Source organism: Dinoponera quadriceps, unplaced genomic scaffold (genome assembly GCF_001313825.1).
Source record: "Dinoponera quadriceps isolate SergipeBrazil2010 unplaced genomic scaffold, ASM131382v1 scaffold628, whole genome shotgun sequence".
Lineage (NCBI taxonomy): Eukaryota > Metazoa > Arthropoda > Insecta > Hymenoptera > Formicidae > Dinoponera > Dinoponera quadriceps.
This window is the reverse complement of record NW_014554836.1, coordinates 1,153,617-1,176,345: the sequence shown is the minus strand read 5'-3', so window position 1 is coordinate 1,176,345 and position 22,729 is coordinate 1,153,617. Positions and strand designations below refer to the sequence as shown.

General features: G+C 48.9%; 1 protein-coding gene across 7 annotated transcripts in view; it reads left to right on the top strand.

Annotated features, from left to right (window-relative positions):
* The window catches only part of LOC106742292 (hemicentin-1-like), a 357,051-nt gene that overhangs the window by 79,842 nt on the left and 254,480 nt on the right, over nucleotides 1–22,729 (top strand). For 6 of the 7 annotated variants that reach the window (XM_014615102.1, XM_014615105.1, XM_014615101.1 and 3 more), the window contains exon 3: nucleotides 4,178–4,216. The exons of the other annotated variant lie outside the window; for it this stretch is intronic. In XM_014615102.1, coding sequence (XP_014470588.1) covers nucleotides 4,178–4,216 — 39 coding nt within the window. The remainder of the gene's footprint in view (nucleotides 1–4,177; nucleotides 4,217–22,729) is intronic. 7 annotated transcript variants of the gene reach the window in all.

Below are 22,729 nucleotides of genomic sequence, written 5' to 3'. Positions count from 1 at the left end.
CCCCCCCCCCCCCGTACGTCTGATTTATGCCCGACGAGATACGCGCGCGCGTGACCGCTCGGCGAGAGATCGCGCACGGCAATTTTTCCCTATTCATCACGCCTATAACCAGCTTGTTGCAACAGCGGCGACGATGGCGGGGCGGCAACGACGAAAGCTAACGTTAACGTTCTCAAACTCGCGGACCCTCCTCCCTCTCTCTCTCTCTCTTTCTCTCCTTCGCTCTCTTTTACTCCCTCCCTCGGTCGTGGTCATTTCTCTCTCTCATCGCGATTATACTAATATGCTTTGACTCTAATGGTGTCTTAAATTTCTGTTTTCGCTGTTTTAGCGTCAAAAAAAAAAAAGAATTCAATCCGGAAAATTAAAGGCTCGGGAGAAAAGTTGAAAAGTGCCCGTATTGTCATAGTAGATTTTTATTAGTCTATAGGATGTCTAAGTAGGCGCAAATTATCCTAAAGAACCTCGGAGTAGCGTGAAAATTGTTCGACCCGGGGCAAATTCCTCCTATTTCCGTTTCTCTCTCTTAACCTTCGAATAACAAGGCCCATGCGGTTGTACGTACAACGAGGTCAGATTCGGCCCAACCTTGTTGATCGAGGATTAATACGATCGTCATCGTCGTTCGCCACCCGTTTTCCTCCGTTCCTCCTCCTCGAAAGGTCCCTTCCCCCTGCGTCATCATTCTCGGGAGAGAGACAGCGATTACGCGCAACGATCGCCGAAAATTGTTTACTTCCGCGCGCTCGGCAGGGTTCAATTTTACGACAAAAAGCTCAGTGTCCTATTCCCTCCCTCCCCGGGCCCTTTTCGCGCGTTATCTCGGTTGTAGCACTTACAATGGCGGGCATTATCCATCGACTTTCCCCTTGTATAAGTTACCACACCACGTGGCGCCGGCGGAGCGATAGTAATACGCTCTCTCCTCTGTATGAACTACCGTAATGCCGAGTGGAACAAAGCGCAGCGGCGAACGGATGGAGAAACTTAATCTTCCGCGAACGCGTTCCGCAATGTAATGAATGCGAATAATACAGAAACGGTAAAAGGTACTCTCTCTCTCTCTCCCTCCCTCCCTACCCGCCGGCCCTCTTCCCCGTTATCGTAGTCTCTTATCGCGGCTGCCTATAAATTAGAAACTTGTTGTATCGCCGCTACCGTCGCGGATTACATCGCGGAAAGATCATACGCGCGTGTGTACATGTGTGCATATGTGTATGTATGTATTTATTAATGAGACTCGATTTTTCCTCACCAAACGGCGAGATTCTCCCCGCCGGAGGTACCGGGCGTCCTCCCTCTCTCCTCTATCTCTCTCTCGTTCTTCCGATTTTAAACGGCGGCGCCGCCGTCGTTCGCATTAATCTCTGATAGAGAGCGCGCGATGATCGTTTCACGCGTGTGTCAGTAGGAGAAATAAAGCTTCCGGATGTGTACGCTCGGAAATAAAAGGCACGATTTATTATGCGATATTTCGCGTTCACGCGCCTCCGCCCGCGCGCGCGACCGTATGTAAACGCCCCGGCGGTCGCACGTCGAGCGTAGTATATCACGCGTTTACTACATTTTTGTGAACGCGCCAGAGAATAATTAGAGCGCCGCGTATATGTCCCGCGTCCACGCGCGCGCGATATTCCTCTTCGACGCGGGAGTCGGAGGGAAGAGAGAGATCATCGGCGGTGCGACTACATCCGCGGGAATACCGCGCGGACGCGACACTCCCCGGCGACACTTCGCCACCGCGGTTTCGCGCTGAAATAATTATAGGGGAGAGATGAGGGACAGTTATTCTTTTTTTTTTTTTTCTTCAGGCGCACAATTTTGACACTTTGTCTTTCGTAGCTTTTCAAAATTTCGCGACGGCGAAAGTAGAGGTGACTGATTTGTTTACTTTACTGTGGAAGTTAATACAAAGTTGAACGAACTATCTTAATAATTATGAAATCAAATTATGCAATGAAATAAATTGTAAAGTTATAATTTGTCTCGACTCTCCCCCCGCAAGAGGGAGAATTGGGACAAGGTATTAGAAGTAACTGTACTTTCATTATTAATGCACTTGTTATTTGTAATTGTAAGCCATTCATTAAAGTATTAGCATTTACAGTCAATTTTATTGAAATACGCGACATTCATTAAACTCATTCATACATATATGTATATGTTATATTCCAAACAAAAAACAAAATAAATTAATTTTTTGTTTTTATACAAAATATTTGTCCCTGAAAATGTTCCAAATATAAAATATAAAATGAAACAATTGGTTTTTTAAACGAACGATAAAATCAAGTCTGAAGTTTTAAAAATCAATTATAGAGAAAGAACAATGTTTTTTCTCCATTTGCTTACTATTTTTGGCAGCACGGGCTTTTAGTTCAGAAATAATTTGATTAACGTAATAAATAAAAGTTATTTCTTAAAACTGCAAAATGAAAAGGCGAACGAATAAAATAAAAACAAATGTTTTGTGAAAAAATGATAATAATATCAAGACTGATACAGTAAATTAGAAATTTATGGGGAACTGTAAAGACATCTCAAGGGAGGGTTGGGGCGTCTCAACTCTCCTTTGATGAAACATTCCAACTCTCCCTGGTTGATTTCTTTAAAACCGCTGCCAAAACTTTTAAGTTAAACATTGAGGTTAGAGTACACTATAAAGTTGTACTATAAAGTTCAATAACTACCTGTTACAATGCGTTGAATAAGATTCTTATAAAATGCAAGCGCCAGAAGAGATATCACAAATCTTATAATAAGAAAATAATCGCTTCCGATAGAGTCAGAAATGATTTCGTTTGATTTGAAATCATACTTCGAACAACGTGATAACCAAATTTTCATACATATCATACAGAGGCGCGTCATCTGCATTCTAATGAAAAGTGTCACCACCAACTGGTACATAACAGCTCTTCCTCATCTCCCCTATTCCGTCTCCGCGTCGTCTTTTCGTTTCACCAGCGGTGGACGTCGAGACTCAAAAACCGCGTCGCGGGACACGAATTCGCCCCGCGAGATTTATTCGCAACCTTCTCGCACACACACACACACACGCGCGCGCGCGCATTTCGGTGAATTACGCACGTGTCGAAATATGCTGCCGCGGGAGTTTTACGCGTTTATCGTCGCGGTTACGCGTTTAATGACGCATAGCGCCCTTCCGCGAGATGTAACATCTCTTTCGCGCGCGTTCATTTCGCGGCAATTTCGTTTCTGCCGGGCTTTTCGGCGCGCTCGATTTTCGTCGTGGGACGCCGGGCGCTTCCTCTCTCTCTCTCTCTCTCTCTCTCTTGGGACTTGGTTTAAACAGACCGGTTTGACGTGGGCTCGTTGGTTTGCTGACCGACCGACCGGTCGATTGCGCTCTCGATAGCGGTTAATCGCGGGGGCGAAAGCGGGTTTGCGGTTCAAACTTTATTTCGCATTCGTCGCCCACAATGCACTCCCCCGATCGCACCCTCTCGGACAGCGGCCGTGGAAAAAAAGGGACGAGAGCAGACTCCGTCTGCAAGGGTGTCGAACGAGCAAGGGGAAGGGGGCGGGATGGGGGATTATTTTTGTTTTCGGATTCGAGCGACTTGCTGCGGCTCCCCCGCGAGCGAACGTGACTTCGGCCGCTTCTCGGAGCTGAGCGCCGAGGGAGAGGGAGAGAACGCGCTCTTCTCAGGTGCGATCGCGACCGCATAGTTTCGCAGATTTTTCTCACCGGTGGAAACATCCCCACCGGTGGCATCTCGATCCGTCCTCGCGGCGTCCTCTCGCCGTAGGAAATCAAAGATGTCGGGAATCGCGCGCCGGCATCGCTCCCTGTTTTAGATTCGACGCGACGCGCGAAGAAAGAGGAGCCGTCGTCGATCAAGAGAGGGAGAGAGATAGAGAGGGAGGAGCAAAGAGAGAAAGGAAAGAAAGAAGGAATGAGCGGTAAGCGGCGGTTCGGATCGTCGGCACGATCGCCGCGCGAGAGCTCGAAGACGATATACGCGACGACGTGCGAGCGTTCGACACTCCGAAAGTCGAGAAAGAGTGTCGCAGGGTCTCCTCGTCTCTCTCGCTCTCATGTAATACTACTGTAAACATACGACTGTCACTCATTAAAAAAAAAAAAGTCAAGTAGTTGTTTCTTTTTGTTTCTTCTATGATTTCTTATGATTTATATATGTTTTTGTTACAGGGGTCCCGCGAACATTTTCGGCTAGGCCTTACCGAGGAGGTTGGTTCGTTTGTTTGGTTTGCAATTAGGATTAGTCAGTAGATTTTTTTCTCTAAAGCCCTAGTCCTCTCCTTTTACTTTCTTCTTCACGCGTAATAGATCTTCGCTTTTAACATACATATAATACTCGTCTGTCTCTCTTTCCCCTGTAATTCTCTCTTACTACTTCTCTATATCTATATATCTATCTATCTCTCTCTCTATATATATATATATATCTCTATATCTCTCTCTCTGTCTCTTTCACTATCTACCTTCCCTTTATTCTCTCTTGATGCCTCGATCGTCGCTCGACCATGCTAACACCAATCACCACCTTTTGATCGTTACTAACCGTAGCATATATATCTATACATACGTAACATGCAGACTCGATCCTTGCATATGTGTACTTAGACTCACACGTATCAAGATGTATGTATACGCATATATATGGATATGTGTATATCCGATTATATTACCGATTGATTTTCATATCAGCAGTGTGTGACTCTCACCAAAACTCCGACTATATATATTATACGTATATTATATATATATACTCGATTGACACCAGACTTGTTCTCTTGTTTTGTCTCGCAGGTCTCCGTATCTCTTAGCTTTAGTTGATCGATGTTTAGATATGTGATATTACTACATCTCCTTATCTCTGTGCGTGCCTGCGTCAATGCGCGCGTCTGAACCTACCTACACCACCACCACCACCAACTACCCCCCTGCCCCCCCCCTTTTGTTGTATGTGCGTGTTCGTGTCGTGCGTAGGGATGATCCCGCAATCCCGTCTGTTTGATCGTTCATTTATACTGGACTCGATATCTTAGCTGTAATGATGAACATTAGATAGCCGACTTGAATATTTAGTTTTAATGTCTCTCGAGAACGATTGCACCAATTATACCAGAGATATAATATATACACTTGTCCGTATGCTGCTTTGAACCATCCCATTGAACGAAAATGCCATTACATATATATACATATATATACATATTATATATATATATACCACATCTCGGTATCCGGGCTCTGGATACTCGAAAAAAAAAGAAACGCGACTAACGAGCTCGCTGCTAAAACATTTTCATCATAATGCATGAGAACTAATATTTTATTCATCAGGTGATCGAATGAGCTAGAAAAAGGCGCTCGCGGTCAAGAAAAAGGGACCCCCGTCGCCGGTGCGCCGTTTGCGGTAAGATACGCGCTCACGATATTAGAAAACCCTTCGTTTCTCTCTATCTCTCTCTTTCTCTCTCTCTCTCTCTCTGTGTACGGCCGCACGCTCGCTCGCGTGCGCGAGCGCAGCGCGCTGGCTTTCCCTCCCCTTCTCTTTCTTTTTTCCCTCACGACTCGTCGTCGTCATTGTAGGTGCTTCGTCGCCGAGGAATAACCGGTAACGAGGAATCGATGATCGTGCGCGTCGGCGAACGACGCGGCTCGTCGATCGAGCGCGATAAACGACGAGCGGCTTCCGATCGCTATCTCTCTCTCTCCCCCTCCACTCATTTCTCCCTTCGGGAGAACATTTTTCAAAGGCACCGTTCAGAGCGACGCGCGACAAATCGTTATTAAAATACTCTGCAAATTCGCGGGCCCCCGAGCGCTCGAGCGAGGCTACCGCCTCCGCTTTTCTCCGGTCTCTCTCTCTCTCTCTCTCTCTTTTTCTCGATCGCGATTCGCCGGCCGTAATAACCGACTTAATCGACGAGCGGCGTCGAAGTAACTCGCGCTGTGCTCCTGCCGTTGGCATAAGGAGCGAATAGAACGGATTAATGACGCGGAGGGAGGCGATGCCGTGATCTTAAAATCGCCATCGAGACGCGAGCGAAGAGAGTGGCGCAAGAAGCCGCGTCGCCGTCAACAACGACGGTGTTTTTGTCAGGCCGACGACGACATCGACGATGTCTCAAGGGTATCGAGTCTCTCTCTCTCTCTCTCAGTCGAAAGTCTCGCGTCCAAAGATCGACGGCGCCGTCGATGACGACGCTCGAGAGCGTCTCCGTGTCCGGTATTCCTCGAGTACGAAATTTCACGCTTGAGGAAGGGAGGGGGAGGGGGAAAGACAAGCGACGAGATGTTTCGGCTTCGTGTGGGGAAAATATTCGAATCGGTCTCGCGATCTTGTCGTCTCTCCCGAGGAGAGACGTCGAATTGGCCGAGCGCGCAGCGTCTCGGCGTTCCTCTCGCTGAAGTCGATCATCTTTCTCCGGGATTCGTCGGTCGTTAACGTTGTTTCACGCGATTCCCTTTAATTTCGATATCTTCGTGCGAAAAGTCCTCGAGTCTTCGGGTTTAATTCCGGCGCGCCCACTGATAGAAAATTATAGTTTTCTTTCGGCGCGAAACGTAGAAGAGAAGGTGGTATTATGGGTCCCCCTTAATATTTCCGCCGTTAGATTAGACGAATTCCAGCTTTCATTTGTGGGAATCGTTTGTTTAGTAGCTCGTCGTTACATAGTGGCGTTGATATGCCAATACACAATAACCGGCATTTGTTACAACGCTTATTCATTTTCGTGCATTCCGAAATGTTTCCCAGGCACATTTTAACATTTAATTACACATATTTCCTCGTACTTTGAAAACTTGGACGTATTATCACACGAATATATGCAAATTTGAGCGTTTTGTTCGTTACTTGACATTTTATTTCGCTGTGTACATTTAGAGTTATGCAATATTGAATAACAGCATGGCATTTTGCTAATTAGGTCTTTCGCTGGAATAGATTTAACAAGATTTTTTTGTCCAAGTTTCACGTCAATGTAATTATTCGATAAGTCATTAAATTCGAGTTAGGTTTGAAAGTCCACTCATTTCGTAGAAATTGTCCTTCTGACAAACAAGCCGATTATTGAGCAACGCCTTGTCGAATATAAATCGTAAACTTTTCAATTCAAAATATTGATTGACAAATTTGAACGGGCAGCCGTAATACCACCTTTTTCCTCTCCCCTTCGTTCATTTATTTTAACCGCAAAAATAAAAGAGAACCAATTTCCCAGCATATGCTACTGTCAGTGATAATAATTTTACGCGTATGTTGCTGCCACTATCAAATATATTCGGCGCCGAAAATAAGTACAATTTTCTATCAGTGTAACCATCTGTGTCTCCCTTGCGTATCGGCACGATAAATTTTATTTCGCACGCTCATGTGCGCGCGCGCGCGCGCGAAATAGGGGGGGGGGAGAGTGGTGCGAGAGAGATACAATTCGCACGTGGGGACGGCGATGGAAATTTTCGTAACTAGTCGGAATATTTGATCAGCCGGCCGCTTGCGAGCCGGCGAGCGCGCGCGGCTTTTCCGGCTCGTTCCGGCGTAACGTCGCGGGGCGAAACTTTCTCGCGGTGATTTAAAATTTTGTATAATAACCGTGGACGGATATTCATTTCGCTTCTATAATAATGCCGCGACCTGATTCGGGCGGGCCGGTTCTCGGAGATGGAACACCGCGGCCCCCGCGCTGCAAAGGTCAGAATAATAGTCCGTCGGTTCGCGGCTGCATATTAAACGTCATTAAATTATGGGTGGCCGCCTTGGATTACCTCCGCTTACGCTTATAAGCCGCCTCGGTTTTACGAGGTAAGACGTACGACCGCAAAGATGGAAGGGCGGATAAGGGCGAGGAGCGAGCGAGAGGGGGAGGAAGGATGGCAGACATCGAGGAGGCGGATTATTCTGCTACTTAAAATACGCTCCCGGGATCCTGACGATACTCCAACTATGAGACGGATATGAATGCGCGGATTAGTTTCGCGAGCGATAAATGTAGCGACGAAACTTTACGCCGCCCGCCGTCGCGCGACTAATACACGGCCCGCGGTCTTTTATATAATCGAATGAACGCGTAATTGTCGTCACGGGCCCCCCTCCGGCGTCTCACCGTCGTCACCGACACCGTCGCCGTCGCCGTGAGTACGCCGGGGTGCGTCTTGGCATTAGACGGGGGAACGTCGACGGTAAATTAACAACGCGGAATATTACGATCACGTTTCATACGTACACATATGCACACACGCGTACACGCACATACGCAGACGTGAAATTAGAAAATACAGCCGGGTACGGGGGCTTCGGGATAGGTAATTAACGTCTACAATTTTATTTTATTGCGTAATGTAATTACGTAGTAATTTGCGCGATCGCGCTATCCTACTTTTCGGTTAATTTTGCCAAATTACCCACCGCCGCGCCGTCTCGCTTTTCTATTAATTTATTCGTTAATTAAATCGTACGTTTGATCTAATTGAAGCGCATATATTATAATTAGATTCCTTCGGAATAGTGGATTACGCCGTGCCGCGATTTCACGGTATTCAGCCGCGCATTATCGCGAGAATGCGCGCTTTTTGCGCGGCCGGGTGTGGCATTATCACCGCCGATAATGCGTGACTGCGAATCGCCCGATCGTCCGTCTCTCTCTCTCTCTCTCTCTTTCTCTCCCGCGTATTTCGAAGCGTCCGATTGCCTCAAAATTGTCCGAACCGTTCGTGAGAACCGTCGGAAGAAACCCCTCGAGCCAATCCCGACGAAAACGCCGCCGAAGGCGTCCTGCGTTATATCGGGATATCCTGCGAACGAACAAATTGCACGTACTGATAACACTCGAGGTGTTACCACGGTAACGTGAGAAACCACCTCGGAGAGTTTCCTCGTCGCTCACACGGCCGGCCGGAGGCTGATGGTTCATTACCCGAGTCGAAACTTTGGTTTATCAACACTAAAGATTCCGTCGAACTTGGAAGACACTGTACAGGCTATATTGTTCTATCTTGACGCGATGAATCGTTACTCCCTGCCATTTTCTCTATTCAATCTAACGGAATCTGTCCGAGCGTTCATTTTTATGCCTAATTATTATTATTATTACTATTTGTTGTTGTTATTATTATTATTTAATAACGATCTTCTGGCCCGCGTGTTGTACTTGTTTACGCCCGCCATCGCTTTCTTTTCATTTATCTTCAGCTGAAGAATAAGCTTGATCGGATTTACTTTAATTACGGAGAAACGCGTTACGGCTGAGGAAAATCAAATTTCTGATTCTCACGAGCGAAATTCGACTCTTATAACCGGAAATTCTGTCCCCTTCGACCAAAACGTGTATGATTGGCCATTGCCAGATAAATCCGATTCGGTGTTACATTATTGTGTGTGGAATTCAAATTCTTTTTCGATAAACAGCATTTTCGGACGGACAGCTGTCATTGTTGCCCTTGCAGCTTGTTTATCGGCTCATTCAAGGACTTAAAATTTCATTGAGACTTCCGGCGTCAAAAGTAGAAAAGGAGATTGAGAATAGGAACGTATTTACGTATTTAGTTCCACTCAACACTTCCCTCTTCGATTATTTGATATTTGCTCATCCCTCACTTTATCTATAGCTGAGTTGTATAATTATAACTTATTTACATATAAATACATCATTGCCTGAAATTAAGAATTGAGATTGAGTGCAGCTGGAATATCGAGATAATCGAACGTTTAGTAATTCTGAAGCGAGTTTTTCTTGAAGACTCCACATGGGGGAAACCGTGTTGTAATTATCAAAGTATGACAACGGCCTGTACAATGTTGCACCTCGGGATTCTTCATTGGTACTTCGACGGAATTTGATTCGACGGAATGCAGAGTCAAAATTTCGAGCCCGGGTTCATTAATACAGAGCGCGAAGAGGCTGCCGACGGTTCAGACGCGGGGATAATTGAGCCGCCCCGTATCCGGAGCGGTCCCATCCATCCACCGGAGCGAAAGAAGCGTTCTTCCTCCCCTCCCCCGCGCCTGAAATAGCCGGTACTGTAAAGTAATTTCTCCACGATTTATCGACGAGACGGTCGAAAGAACGAACGAACGAACTAGCGCTTCCCCGTGGACGAAAAGCGCGGAGAACGCGAAGGCGGTGAGCTGGTGAACGGGGGTGGAGGGGGGAGCGGTGGAAAAAGAGCGGTAGGATTTATTCGCGCTCGGGGCGAGCGAGAGACGTCGTCGTCGAAGAGTCGACACCTGCGCCCGCGGTACGCTCGTCGCCTTGTCGGTCTAAATATCCGAGCAGGAGGAGGAGAAGGAAGGAGGAAGAGGGGGGAGGGGGGTGGGAGCGAAAGAGAGAGAGCGAGAGAGAGCACTGGGAGAAGAGGAAGCTCGCGTCTCGTACGGACCTGACATCTCGCCCGAAACTCCGGTCTCCGCGCGACTTGTCGCTTGCGCGCGCGCGTCGCTCGTAACTTCCTCGATGAAAACTGCATTACCGAGTTACGAGACGGCGGCGAGGACGGCCCGGGCCTCTCGGACAGGTGCAGCACGCATCGCGCGCACACACACGTCGTCGTTGTCGTCGGTATCGCACGGCGCGATACGGCACGTGTGCGCGCGACACGGCGAGCGAGCTGATGTTAAGAGAGCCGGGGGCCTCTGTAACACATCGGCCGGACTCGCATTGTTTCGAAGGGCGAAATTCATCGGCGCCGACGACCCCTGTCAAGTCCGACCGTCGCCTGGCGTCGCGCCCGACCAATGCCGTCTGTTACTACTTGCCGCTCGGCGCGACTCGGCGCACAACCGCGAGAACACAAGTTGGTCCCTCGGGGTGAGGATATCATCCGGGGGCCAGGGAAGGGTGGACTGCTCGACGGGATGTATCGCTAATAGTGTGCGCCTCTAATAAAGTTACAGCGGTTTTCGGCGCGCATCGTCCCGGAAAATGGAAATCTCGAAATTCGGAGGGACGACATGGCCTCGCGAAAATCGTCGTTGTACTTTGAAATCCTGACGTCGAGACGGAGTTTCGCTAACTTTCCCGAAATATTGGAAATTTGATATTATGTATTGGAATATCGTGATTGCCTTGAGAGGAATAATCAAAAGTGTAATCATTGCACAGAAATAAGGGAAGTGTTTGGAATCGAGCGAACGTGTAATTGTCTGTTTTCTCAGGCTCTTAAATCGAGCGATATTTACTTCGATTTAAGTATGTTTTAATAGCTTGTTTGGTAAATACTTATTTCAGCGTGGTGATACCTTAATTTGCAAATTAATTGCTGAATGTGAATGTACGATAATTCTAAATTTGAGAGAGCATTTACTAAAATTATCCAATGTTTCTTTTTCATTTCGCCTGATGGCTTCAAACTTAGATTTTTCTGCCTATTCGATATTTTCTAAAAAAAGAAAAGGAAAAAAAATCTGATACCTTCAATACTGCGAATTTAGTACTTGTCGCAATTGTTTTAATACATACAAGCTATTATCCATTTATATCCATTTATATATAAAAAATACCATATTCTATACATCCTGATAGAAATGCGTGCAGTTTTTCTAGACACCCATTCAGTTACTGCCTGGCATTAATGCATTCTCATTAGTTGTAACAATACTGTATAAAAAATGGACAAGAACTTGATGGAGCTTTTATTCAGCGGCCGAGGCGATTTTCCTGATAAAAATACGTACATTTCACAGTTTGCGTAGACACACCTGCCTAGTTACACACGTTTTCTAATATTAACCAATCGAATTGTATAGGTTCTCGTTCGGTTATTGTTCCGTTTCCATTATTTCCTTACAACCTGTCCGAGTCTCGGGGCGAGACAGCGCGACCACTCTTCCCTTACTTTCCGCGCGTGTTACGCGATGATGCTCGCGGAAGGGTGCCGCGAGAAGGACACCGTGGAGAGAGCAGTTCCTGAAGCGCGCGCCACCGACAAATCATTCGAAAGGAAGCGCACCGCTGCCGGTACCTACCGTTTCTATTCTCCGCTCGCTGCCTACCCTACGGACGATTTGATTTATACGCTCGGTGTTGATTACAATTGATTTCAGCCGGTGCAGCGCGGACACCCGTTTCGCTGTGCCAGCGGCTGCGACGTCGTTGTCGCGCGTGTTCGTTGTACCTCTTTCTCCCTCTCTCTCTCTCCCCCCGCTCTCGCCCTGTCGCCCTATCCGAGCTGGTGATTTTTGGAGCATCGGCGACAGGCGTCCGAGAAGTTCATAAATCACTTCGTCCGGCTCGCAACGGCCGTACGTCGACGCGTTTAATTTCCCAGTTGTAGCCTCGGCGCGAGTTCATCGTTAAGAAACCGGCCGCGATCGATCGCGCGCAGGTCGGCGCCGGCCGCTTCTCGATTCCTCCTCTGTACATTCGCGTTATTATCGCTCGTTAATATTCACTCCCGTCGCGCTGAAAGCGTCTCTTCGCGGCGGAATCGCCCCGCGACGTCGTAGTGCCGCGTCGTACTCCCGTGCGCTCCACTTTTCCTCCCACCGTTCCGTTGTGATTCCGCCGAAATCGAACGTTGTATTATTAGATCGCGCGATTTCTTTTACATCGCATCCTCGGCTTACTTAAAGCCTATTAAATTCGAGCTCGGACATGTTATGACGAACTACGCTTGATGCATCAGCGCCGACTAAGACCAGTATTGTAGTCCGTTTTTGTATTCGACTGCTGTTATGCAAGAAGGATTCAATCTACATAGAGTTTCAATCGGTTGCAATCAAATTGGCCATTAGACTTTTCATCAAACATGGCGTCTGCTTTGTCGCTGGACAGTTTTATCCATTAAGGGTATCTACTGAATAACGACTTGTTTTCTCTCTCTCTCTCTCTCTCTTCAGGTAGAATCCTTTCATTTAATGATCCTCAGTTCCGTCATGTTTGATGAAAAAACAAAGCAGGCCAGTCAGTGAGAGAACTGACATCCGTACTCTAACCTGAGGGACTCTCGGTTTGCCTAAGACCATCGATGACGTCGGTCATCGATGAAAAATATATCCCTCGGATGGATGCACCCCAACGTATGACGGATCGACGTTGTCGCTGAGCTCGAAATTGTCACAGTCTGTCCGCCTGTCTGTCTGGTGTGGACACACTCCGTGTGGCCGCGCGCAGGTGCCGCCAATTTCGTGCCACCGCTACGTGCAGACGTAGAATACGTATTCGCGAGCACACACGGCGGCGGTAACGCGCGCCCGGCGGGGGAGAGGAAACCGTTTCGGGTAGTTCGCGACGTTTCCGTGCTCACCGAGGGCGAGTACGTGATTTCATTTGCGATACCGACTCACGATCGTTCTACATCCGCTGGAAATATGGGGCCTCACGTTCGCCGCCTCTCGTCCGGTCCCGCGCTCCATAAAGCACACGTCGGCCGGCCGTCCTGCGCGGATCAGCGGGGGTGTTTAGCGCGGAGGAACCGGCGTGAAGGGCGCTTCCTGGATTTATGGTGGCACCTCGGGATTCATGGTCGGCGTGTTGAAAGTAGCAGTGGGCGGCTTCGATCGGCCGGTTTGAGCGAGCGAGACTCACCCTGAGCCTTCTCTCTCTCTCTCTCTCTCTCTTTCTTTCTTCAATTCTCATAGCCGTTTTATGGAGCGACATAATTCTTCCCCGAGGGGAGGCGGGGTATCGTTTATCTTTCGATGTAGTGAGAACTCGCCCCTCTCGACGGGGAGGGGGAGAGGGGGAGCGAGTCGGGCGGAGGGCTTCGCGATACCCCGTACACGCGCTTGGCGGGGGAGGGAATTCGATGGCTGCTAATACATTATGTCCGCCGGTTGGCCGCGCGCAGCGACGCTTCGTAAATAGCTTTTATTACTCGATATTGCGGAACAGCCCGCCGTGTGTTCCTCGGGCCGGCGAATGAGCGAGCGGAGGAACGCAGCGCGCGCAACGGCGACGATTCATTTCGTGTGACCCGCCATCTGAGAAGCGCATTCAAAGCGAATAAATTAATACCCGCTCGGCCGTCGCCCGATTTTCGTCGGACGCAATTTACCTCTATCAGTGCGCGCCCTCGGGACACTTTACTGAAGCTTTATACGCTTAACTTTTAATTTCAGTTCCCCCTCTCTCTCGCTCTTTCTCTCTCTTTCCTTCTCTGAATAGCCGGCCGATACAGCTCGCCCGCTATAGTATTTGACAGGACAACATTTTCCGCACCGGCCGCGCCGTTCAATTCCGTTTATTCTACTTGACGTCCGCGACTAAGACGGCCGATCGAGAAGCTGGGATTCTCTCTCTCTCTCTCTCTTTCTCGCGCGCGAAGCGGGTTAATTTTGCCATTCCATCATCGATGTCATCGCGTCGCGATGACCTCTCGTCGCGCCTCTGAAAGTCCAACGGCCGATTAAAAACGCGAGACGCACAATGGACGAAAGTGCGCGTCGGCTTTGTCGCTCGATTTTCCTCGGACGCGATCCCTCTCGCGGCGTTTCTCTACCACCCGAGGAAGAGGGAGAGAGAGAGAGAGAGAGAAAGACGTGGCGGTGTAGCCCGATAAGTATTTTCTTCGGGGCGAATGATTGGCGGCTGAATGCCGCGCCGGGAGAATTTCCATCACAATGCTGGCCCAGATAGACGCGAAATAAGAGCAGGGAGAAGCCCTATGAGCAAAGGTACACCCGGTATACATGCCGGAGGGTAGAAGACCCTCTCGGGCTCTTTCTCTCTCTCTCTCGCGTTTCGCGCCGTGATCTCGAGTGCTAACGCGCTCCCGGCCCTTCCAAAACCAGGATGCTCTCTCGGTGGTGAACGTCGACGACGACCGCGTTCCCTACCTGCGAGGATGGGTCGACAGAGGTGGCGGCCGGCTCTCGGCACGATCCAAGGACCCTCAAATGACCGGTCATTGTGCCACACTAAAGGGCGAAAAGGACTGACCGACCGACCGGGCTCGTCTGTCCGTCAGTCTGGCCGCACCTCCTCTCTCCCGGGACTCTTCGTCGTCTCCATGGCGCGGCATTTCGCGGTCGACCTTTGATTTTCAAGTCGCCGGGCACGTGCCGTGTCCCATCTCTCTTGCTCTTTCCACTTTCTCTCTCTTTCTGCCTTCCTAACTTTCTTCTCTTCTTCGCCGTTGCCGCCACCTCCGCCTCGGTGCCGGATTAAAAGGCTCTCGATGTGTAAGCTGATTTCGAGAATCCCCGTCTAAAACGTTCGAGATGCTTTAAGCCCGTCGTAATCTCGAAAAGCGTCGCGAGACGTTATTTTCGGACGCCCGTGGGGCTTCTTCGGCCGGAGAAGACGAGCCCCGAGTTTCCCTCCCCGTCATCGGCGATTTCGCCGTGTTTTTCGCGCTCGGAGGACGACGACGCGCTCATAATTCTATCCCGAGTCGAAATTTGGATCTGAGTTAAAACAGCGAAAACGAAAATCCAAGACACCATCGGGGTCGAAGCAGGAGTCACGTATTGTATCATTAGAATTGAAATTGCAGCTATTTCGCTATCTTAGCCTCCACTATGTTGTAGAATGAAAGGCTTAACAAAATTTCGACTCGATGCGTACGTCGCGCGACAAAGCCGGCGAGTATCGCGCGCGCCGGCTGCGTTTCGTTTCGCACCGGTGATCGATTTCGCGTTCAGCGCCGGTTACCGTCGCGATTTTACGGCGCACATGTAGAATTGCAGATACAGCCGGCCAGCGGGGGACGCGTTTGTCTCCTCGCGCAACGATTTAGCCGGGCCGTCGCATCCGCCCGGTAACCCAGTTTCTACTTCGTCAGCTGGTTCAATCGTCGCCGTTGGCCGGCATTACGTCGCGTAGAAATAGAACGCACAATATCTCGCGTGCGGAGGCAACTAATGCGCGTTTGATGGATTCGGAGAATCGGAGGAGTCCCGCGGAACTAGCCGGCGATTTTTCGCGATTAGCGCGCAATTAGCGCGCGAGCTTCTCTCCACCGGTGTATTATCGCCGAAGATCCTCGATGGATAGGGGGGGGGTCGGGGGATATTCACTCGAAAATAGCATCCTGATCGTCGTTGAAATCATCGACGCGGTCGTTACGTCGCGCATTCATCGGGGATTAATACTCGGCCGGTCGCGTCCCCTCCGCGAAGCTGTTAATAAACCACGCCCGTAATGCGCCCGTATTATCGGAGTTTTCAAACTCGTTATATCCCGGCGACGCTACTTTTTTATTTACGACAACGGCCTAGCCGTGCGCGGCGGCGCGCCGGCGAATTTAGTTTGCCAGGAGAATACGCAATAAGCTCTTCGGGTTTACGGTCGACCCCGAGAATATATACTCGAGAAATCTCTGCAGCTCCGACTGCCACCGATGCTGCCGCCGTTGTTGCCGCTGAATACTGACATTCGATCAGCTTCGCTTCTTTACGTCGCGCTTTACCGCGTCGGTGCGTTCACCCCGCGACGCGGGCCCCATTAACAGGAGGTGTTAAGAACCACAACGTGGCTCGTCGACGTGTAGTTCTTCCTCCGCGAGATCGTCGGCTTTCCCTTCTCTCTTGCTCGCAGCATTCTTCGCAACCGTCTTCCTCCGCGAATCGTGATATTCAACGCGCCCGGGGGCCGCACCAGAGCCCTCATTTCCTATAATCTTCTATATCTCGCGGAAAATCCGGCCCGACCGCGTTATTTCTCGTAAAGGCGGAAGTCACGGCGGTCCGCTTTAGATCAATTAGAAAAATGTTAATGCGAAGTTACATTGCGCGCACGCATGCGCTTTAATCCTCGCTAGGGAAGGCAGGGCTCGTTCATTCGCGTTCTTCAGCATTATTGTTATGTTATAATTTGTAATAATATGTAATAATATTCATTATAATATACCACGCGCAATAAATACGGGAACACCTGATGCTTTCTAAAAAAATAATAGATAAGATTAAAGGAACTGTAACTCCGTCAAAATTTATCGAAATCCAAATCTAGAAAAGAGATCTTGGAACTTGAAGTCTCTACTTTTGAGTGACCTCTATCGTTTTTTAGTCTTTTTTTTAATTTTGGACACATTACAAATAAGTATAATGGGTAAAATATCGTGAAATTTCGCAATTTTTCACCTTTCCATTCAAACCCCAAAAAATAATTGTGTTAGAACAACAATGAAATTTTTATCTTTACGATTCTTTTAAGCTTTAAATATGCTAAATTGGAAAAAAATCGTTGCGTTGCTGTGACATTTTCTTCATGGTGGTCACTGCGATTTTATGGGGCAAAATGTACGAAAAATTATGAAATTGCTTAATTTCAGCGAAAATAAGGGAAAATTTTAAAAATAACGTTCAGTGAATGTTATAAAATTGTTTTTTATTGCATTGGCGATGCAAAACAAAAATGAAAGCAATAAAAATGAGCTTGAAACAATATCAGCATAAAATAATATTTTATCAAAAATAAATTTTTTGTTCTTTCTTCTTTAACTTTTGATAACTCGGAAATGAAAAATTGTAGAGGAATTTCATCCGAAAGGTAAATTGTAAGGAAACTTCAACCTTCCACATAGAAAAGTTGGTAATTTTCTCAAATTTTCCTTGCGCTCGTGACACGCCCAAAAGTGATGAGAAAATTTATCCAGTTCGTCGTTTTCGGTATGTAGAAATTACCAAAATTAGAAGAAACAAAAAGCGATTACTCGAAAATAGAGATTTCAAGCCCTTTAAAACCCTTCTTCTGGATTCGGATTATTCATATATTTGGGTCACTCATGATGCCCGCTTTTTCTCTTGCGGGGAGGTTGATATCCTCCCTGAAATTCAGAAAAACCGCGAAGAGCGAGAAGAGCGAGAAAGATCACCGGACAAGGCGGCTCCGACGTGAGCTGTTTCTTCGGACGCGGTTTTGCCGGTTTGAGGGTTCGCTTCATTCGCTCGTCGCCCGGCGCAAACGAGCGCAGGCAGATTAACGCTCCCGTTGCTGCTTTGTGTCGAATTGATTAGGGCGCGCGGTCCGCGCGTTGTTTTACGCGTGCGACAATGGGATGAGCGCGTGCGAAGTTGCCGAGATATACGGAGGATTACCGGACGACCGCTGGTACGATTGTGTCTGTTAAAGGACACTGATCCCGGCTGTAAATTGCCGCAAACCCGCGACAGGATTCACGTGTAACACGTTAACCAGAACTAAGGCGTCCACGACGAGCCGGCGAGGCCGAGCGAGGAGGAAGCCGAAGAAGCGTGGGTTGCGGGCCAGGGGGAACGAGGAGGGGGACGCAGGGTGACGTGTCGTTGTCACGCAACCGCGTAAATCCCACGGGGGGGAATCTTAGTCGCGGGATTTCTAAAAACGTGTCAAAAACACGTCGCCGTAAATTTTCCACTTAAGTCCGCGAAATTAACCGCTATCGCTTCTAATATCTTCGCAAATTCGCAGAGGGATGAGCGGGAGGACGAGGGCTTCCGTGGTACCTGAATGTCCCTCGATTTTTCTCTCTTTCTCTCTCTCTCTCTCTCTTTCCTTCATTTCAGACGTCGAATGTGGTCGCGTTATGTCGAACGTAAAGCTCGACGGTGAATAACGCGGGCCGCTCTGGCGCGCATCACGGCCCGCGTTGCGATCGGCCTCTCTACCTCCTTTTTTCTTTTTCCTTTTCTCTCTCTGTCTTTCTCTTTCTCGTTTTTTTTTTTTACAATTTTGCGTGCCGCCGGAGGAGAGCCGGCATTTACAAGCGGGAACGATGATGGACACGCGAGTCGGATCCGCCGAGAGAGAAGGAAAAGGACTGGAAGAGAGAGAGAGAGAGAGAGAGAGAGAGAGAGAGAGAGAGAGAGAGAGACACCTGTATCAATTTTATGATTTTTGCGCGAAACGCGAGCCACGTCGACTACGTTGATGAGAAAAAGGGAGAAACGCGAAGATGATGGAGGGAAGTAGGTTACAGTACGACCCGGCGAAACGTTGGCGCACATCGACGCGCTGTAATTTTTATTGCCTCGTACGTCGAGCATTTAATACACGAATTCCATCGTGCCGCGTTTGTACCTTTCGTACGTCCATCCGTCCGTCGGAAACGCCGTTACGTCGGCGAGTCGTAACGTTGGCGTATGCGGTCACCACGACAGAAATCAACGCGCTCTCGCTCGCCGCCGTTCTCTCTCTCTCTCTCTTTCTCTCTCTCCCTCTCTCGGGCTCTGAGAACGAAATAAATGGCGTTTATTATTACGAAATATACTCCCTCTCGGGCGCGTTCTGTCGATCCGCGTATGTATGCGCGCGCGTGCGCGCATCGTACGCCGGCAATTTGACAGTATAAAATTTAAAAACGTAATTTTTCAGCGCGTTCACCGCTAATATTTCCCTACCCCGTCAGAGCGCGGGACTCCGTTATCAGAAATTCCGCTTGTATTTCGCGTTTCCCCGTCTGCTTAGATATGTTGATACCTCGTTGCGCTGTAATTATAACCGAATGGCCGGGAAAGAGCGGCGGGGAAAAAAGCGAGAAAAAGCGGAGGCATGCGTACGCACATACGCACGTACACACGTGTGCATGTAATACGCAGAACGACAGAGGAAAAGAGCGGCGCAACGCGCGCCCGAAACGTCGAGGATTGGGCAAACCGCGGCTCGGGCGGCTGCGAAACGCGCAGGCCGTTGCCTGCCGGCCTCTGCACGGAGAGGCCGCGATTGTAAATCAATTAGCTCGCATTGTAAATAAATCACCGTTTTACAACTCCGCCGTGCCGCGCCGAACGACATCCGTATGAAATTTATCGTCCATTTTCGTCCGTTTCGCTTTGATTTCGGCGCGCCGCGCCGCGCCGTCGTCGCGTACGACCGCCGAGGGAAAGGGTGGACGCGGGGAGGGGGGCGACGCGGCGTTACACGACACGAGAGCGGTTCCCTTATTGCCTTCGACCAGCCGGCGCAACGATACCTTCCACTCTCGCTCGCTCGTTCGTTCGTCAGTCCGTCCGTTGGTCCGTTCGTTTGCTCGCTCGCTCGTCCGTTTTCACGACGTCGAGAGGTCATGAAGAAAAGCGAGGCACCCGACTAACGAGAAATTCCAATGCGTGTCCCCCCCTCCGGGCGTCGGTCGTGTCTGCCTAGTTAGAACTCTTCCCTCCCCTCTTCTCAACTTGCGTAAAGCGAATAGTAAAGATTTATGCGTATGAGTTATTATGTGTGTCAACTTTAATCGTACATCGGGGCCATTGCTGATCCCAGCAGATTCATGTTTTCATAGCGTTTCTCTTTATATTTTTAATAAAGTAAAATATTTAGCGGAGGCCATATATTTAGTGGGGTTAGGTAGTACGATTCAAAATTTCTTAAAAATGAAAGAGATCGTTCAACTAATTATGTACGGCAATTCTACGATTTGCGTGCTCTTATGGATATAAATCCAGGTAATTTTGATTTTAACGATCTCTTTTATTTTTCGCGTCAAAAGAGAGATTCCCTAAGGGGTAGCAGCGTAAACTTCGAAATTACTTAAATATAAGAGCGCAAAATTACAGATTTATCGTACATAATTTGCTTATAAGGGGACCTTTTTCATTTTAAAGGAATTTTAACGTCTGCTTCACGCAGTCTCCCAGTAAAAATTCCCTTTCCTGGCGTAATGAATGGAACGTGAAATTTTTGCGTTTCATCTTCAAAGAGTGCATAAAATAGCTTTATAATAATATATTTATTATTCGTTTTGCATCATGGGGAGAGAGGGAGGAGACTAACTAAGCAGATGTGCATGCGTCCACCGCGCGTCGTCGCAATTTAACGGCGGGACAACCGAGGGAGACACTTTGTATGTTGGCCGATAAGTATTTTTTAATGGATGCTTTCTCAGTTCGAGGTAGGTTCTGCGTGCACTGTTAGTACTTATAAAGCGACCGCATTTCGCCGATCAGTTAACGATCCCATTAATGGCGTCATGATAATGCAGGCTGGTGGTTTATGCGCGATGTGTCCTTTAGCGTCTCGGCAACTTCATCGTTGTTCTCTCTCTCTCTCTCGTAGTCACATCGTAAAGAGATTTTGCGAATCTCGTTCGAGGGGCGGGGGGGGGGGGNNGGGGGGGGGGCTAAGTGGTACTAATAAATCGCCTGTTACCTCTCAAAGTGCTCGCTGAAGTCGTGGTTGCGAGTTAATCGCCTTTCCATGCTCCGTCCCCGTGACTATCCGCCCCCCGCCTGGTGCTCGTCCGCGCGAACGAGTGCACTCTTTCGGGGGCGAGGGGAGAGGGAAAAATCGCGGAAGCATCGTACAGGATTGCCGGAGGGGGGGTGAGTTAGCCGGCTGGTTAAACTGGCCCGCGGTTACGCGGTGAAACAGAGGAAGAAGGAAAGGCAGAGAGAAAGAGAGAGAGAAAGAAATGGTGAGATTGAGAGAGAGAGAGAGAGAGAGAGAGGGAGAGAGGAGGGACGGGTGGTAGGTATTATTACGTCTTCTGAATGGTGATAACCTCGGGGTGGTTGTAATTTCAGGAAATAGCAATTTCCAGGCCAATTAATGTGCGAAATATTGCAAAACAATACGCCGGGCTTGACGCGCGCACAATATAGCCGCCGCGCGCGCTACGCGCCGTCGTCGTGCGCACAATAGAGTAACAACGCTCACTCCCGCGAGCCATACCCCCCTCCCCCTCCCCCGCGATTTGCACGCTGATGTGCGCCGATTCGCGAGCACGGTTCAGCGGCTTTAGTTAGACCGCGAGCTGAAAATACGCGAGGCGCGTTCCGCGAGACTCTTCCGCGGCTGTGGCCCGACGAAAGGGCCCGCGACCGCGGGAATCTCGATAACGTCGCGAGTGTCTTATAAAAACATTTCGATTGATTTTAACGATGTATTTATTTAATAATAAAATAATAATAATAGCAACTTTGAGAGTTATATATATATATATATATATATATATTATATCACCATATGGATATCACCATAGATATTAGTACCGTAATTTTTTATTATCAATATTAATAATGATAATGATGATGATGATGACAATAGCGCGAACGCGTGAACAGTCCGGTCTATTCTGCATGTATCTACTTGCTGGTCCGGCTTGTCCGGCACATATCTACTTGCCGTCAGTCCGTCCTATCCTGTACATATCTACTTGCTGCCAGTCCGTCTTATATATATCTGCTTGCTGCCGGTCCGTCCTGTCATGTAGGTATCTACTTGTCGGTGGACGGGCCGATTCGACGGCGCGTATCTACTTGTCGGTGGACGGTCCGACTAATGCGGCGCATATCTACTTACTGTCTGGCTTATTCGGCATCTACTCGCCGATGAACGGCGGCCGACTCGAGGGCGAACAGTCGAGCGCGTTTTCAGCCCGGTTTGGCTCTCGTAACCGCGACGAATTCCGCAGCCAGTCAGTTAACCAGCTCGTTAGTCAGCCGGTTGGCCGGTTTACAGCGCGATCATCAAAGATGCATGCGGATACTCTCTTGCCCACTCACTCGCCACTCGGACGTAAATATCAAATACGCGTAATAATGATAAATAATCGCGTTTGCCGGCGTGCGTGCACGCGTCGCCCCGTTGATTTATAGTATTACGTTATCATTTATTTATACGCGATTTTAATAATCCCCCCTCGCTGCGCACACGCGTGCACACGTAGCCGCCGCATTGGGCGCGTCGCGCCGATAACACGCGAGAGATACGCTGGCGCGGCTACGTGCGCCGCATATCCGCGTCCTCGCGAAACGATGGACTAATTCATGCGTGCGACGAGGTCGCCGGTATGGTCCTCGGTAATTCGTGGCACCGCGATCTGGACTCGATTCACCTCGCCTCGCCTCGACGGACGGTCAACGCTGCGGCCAAG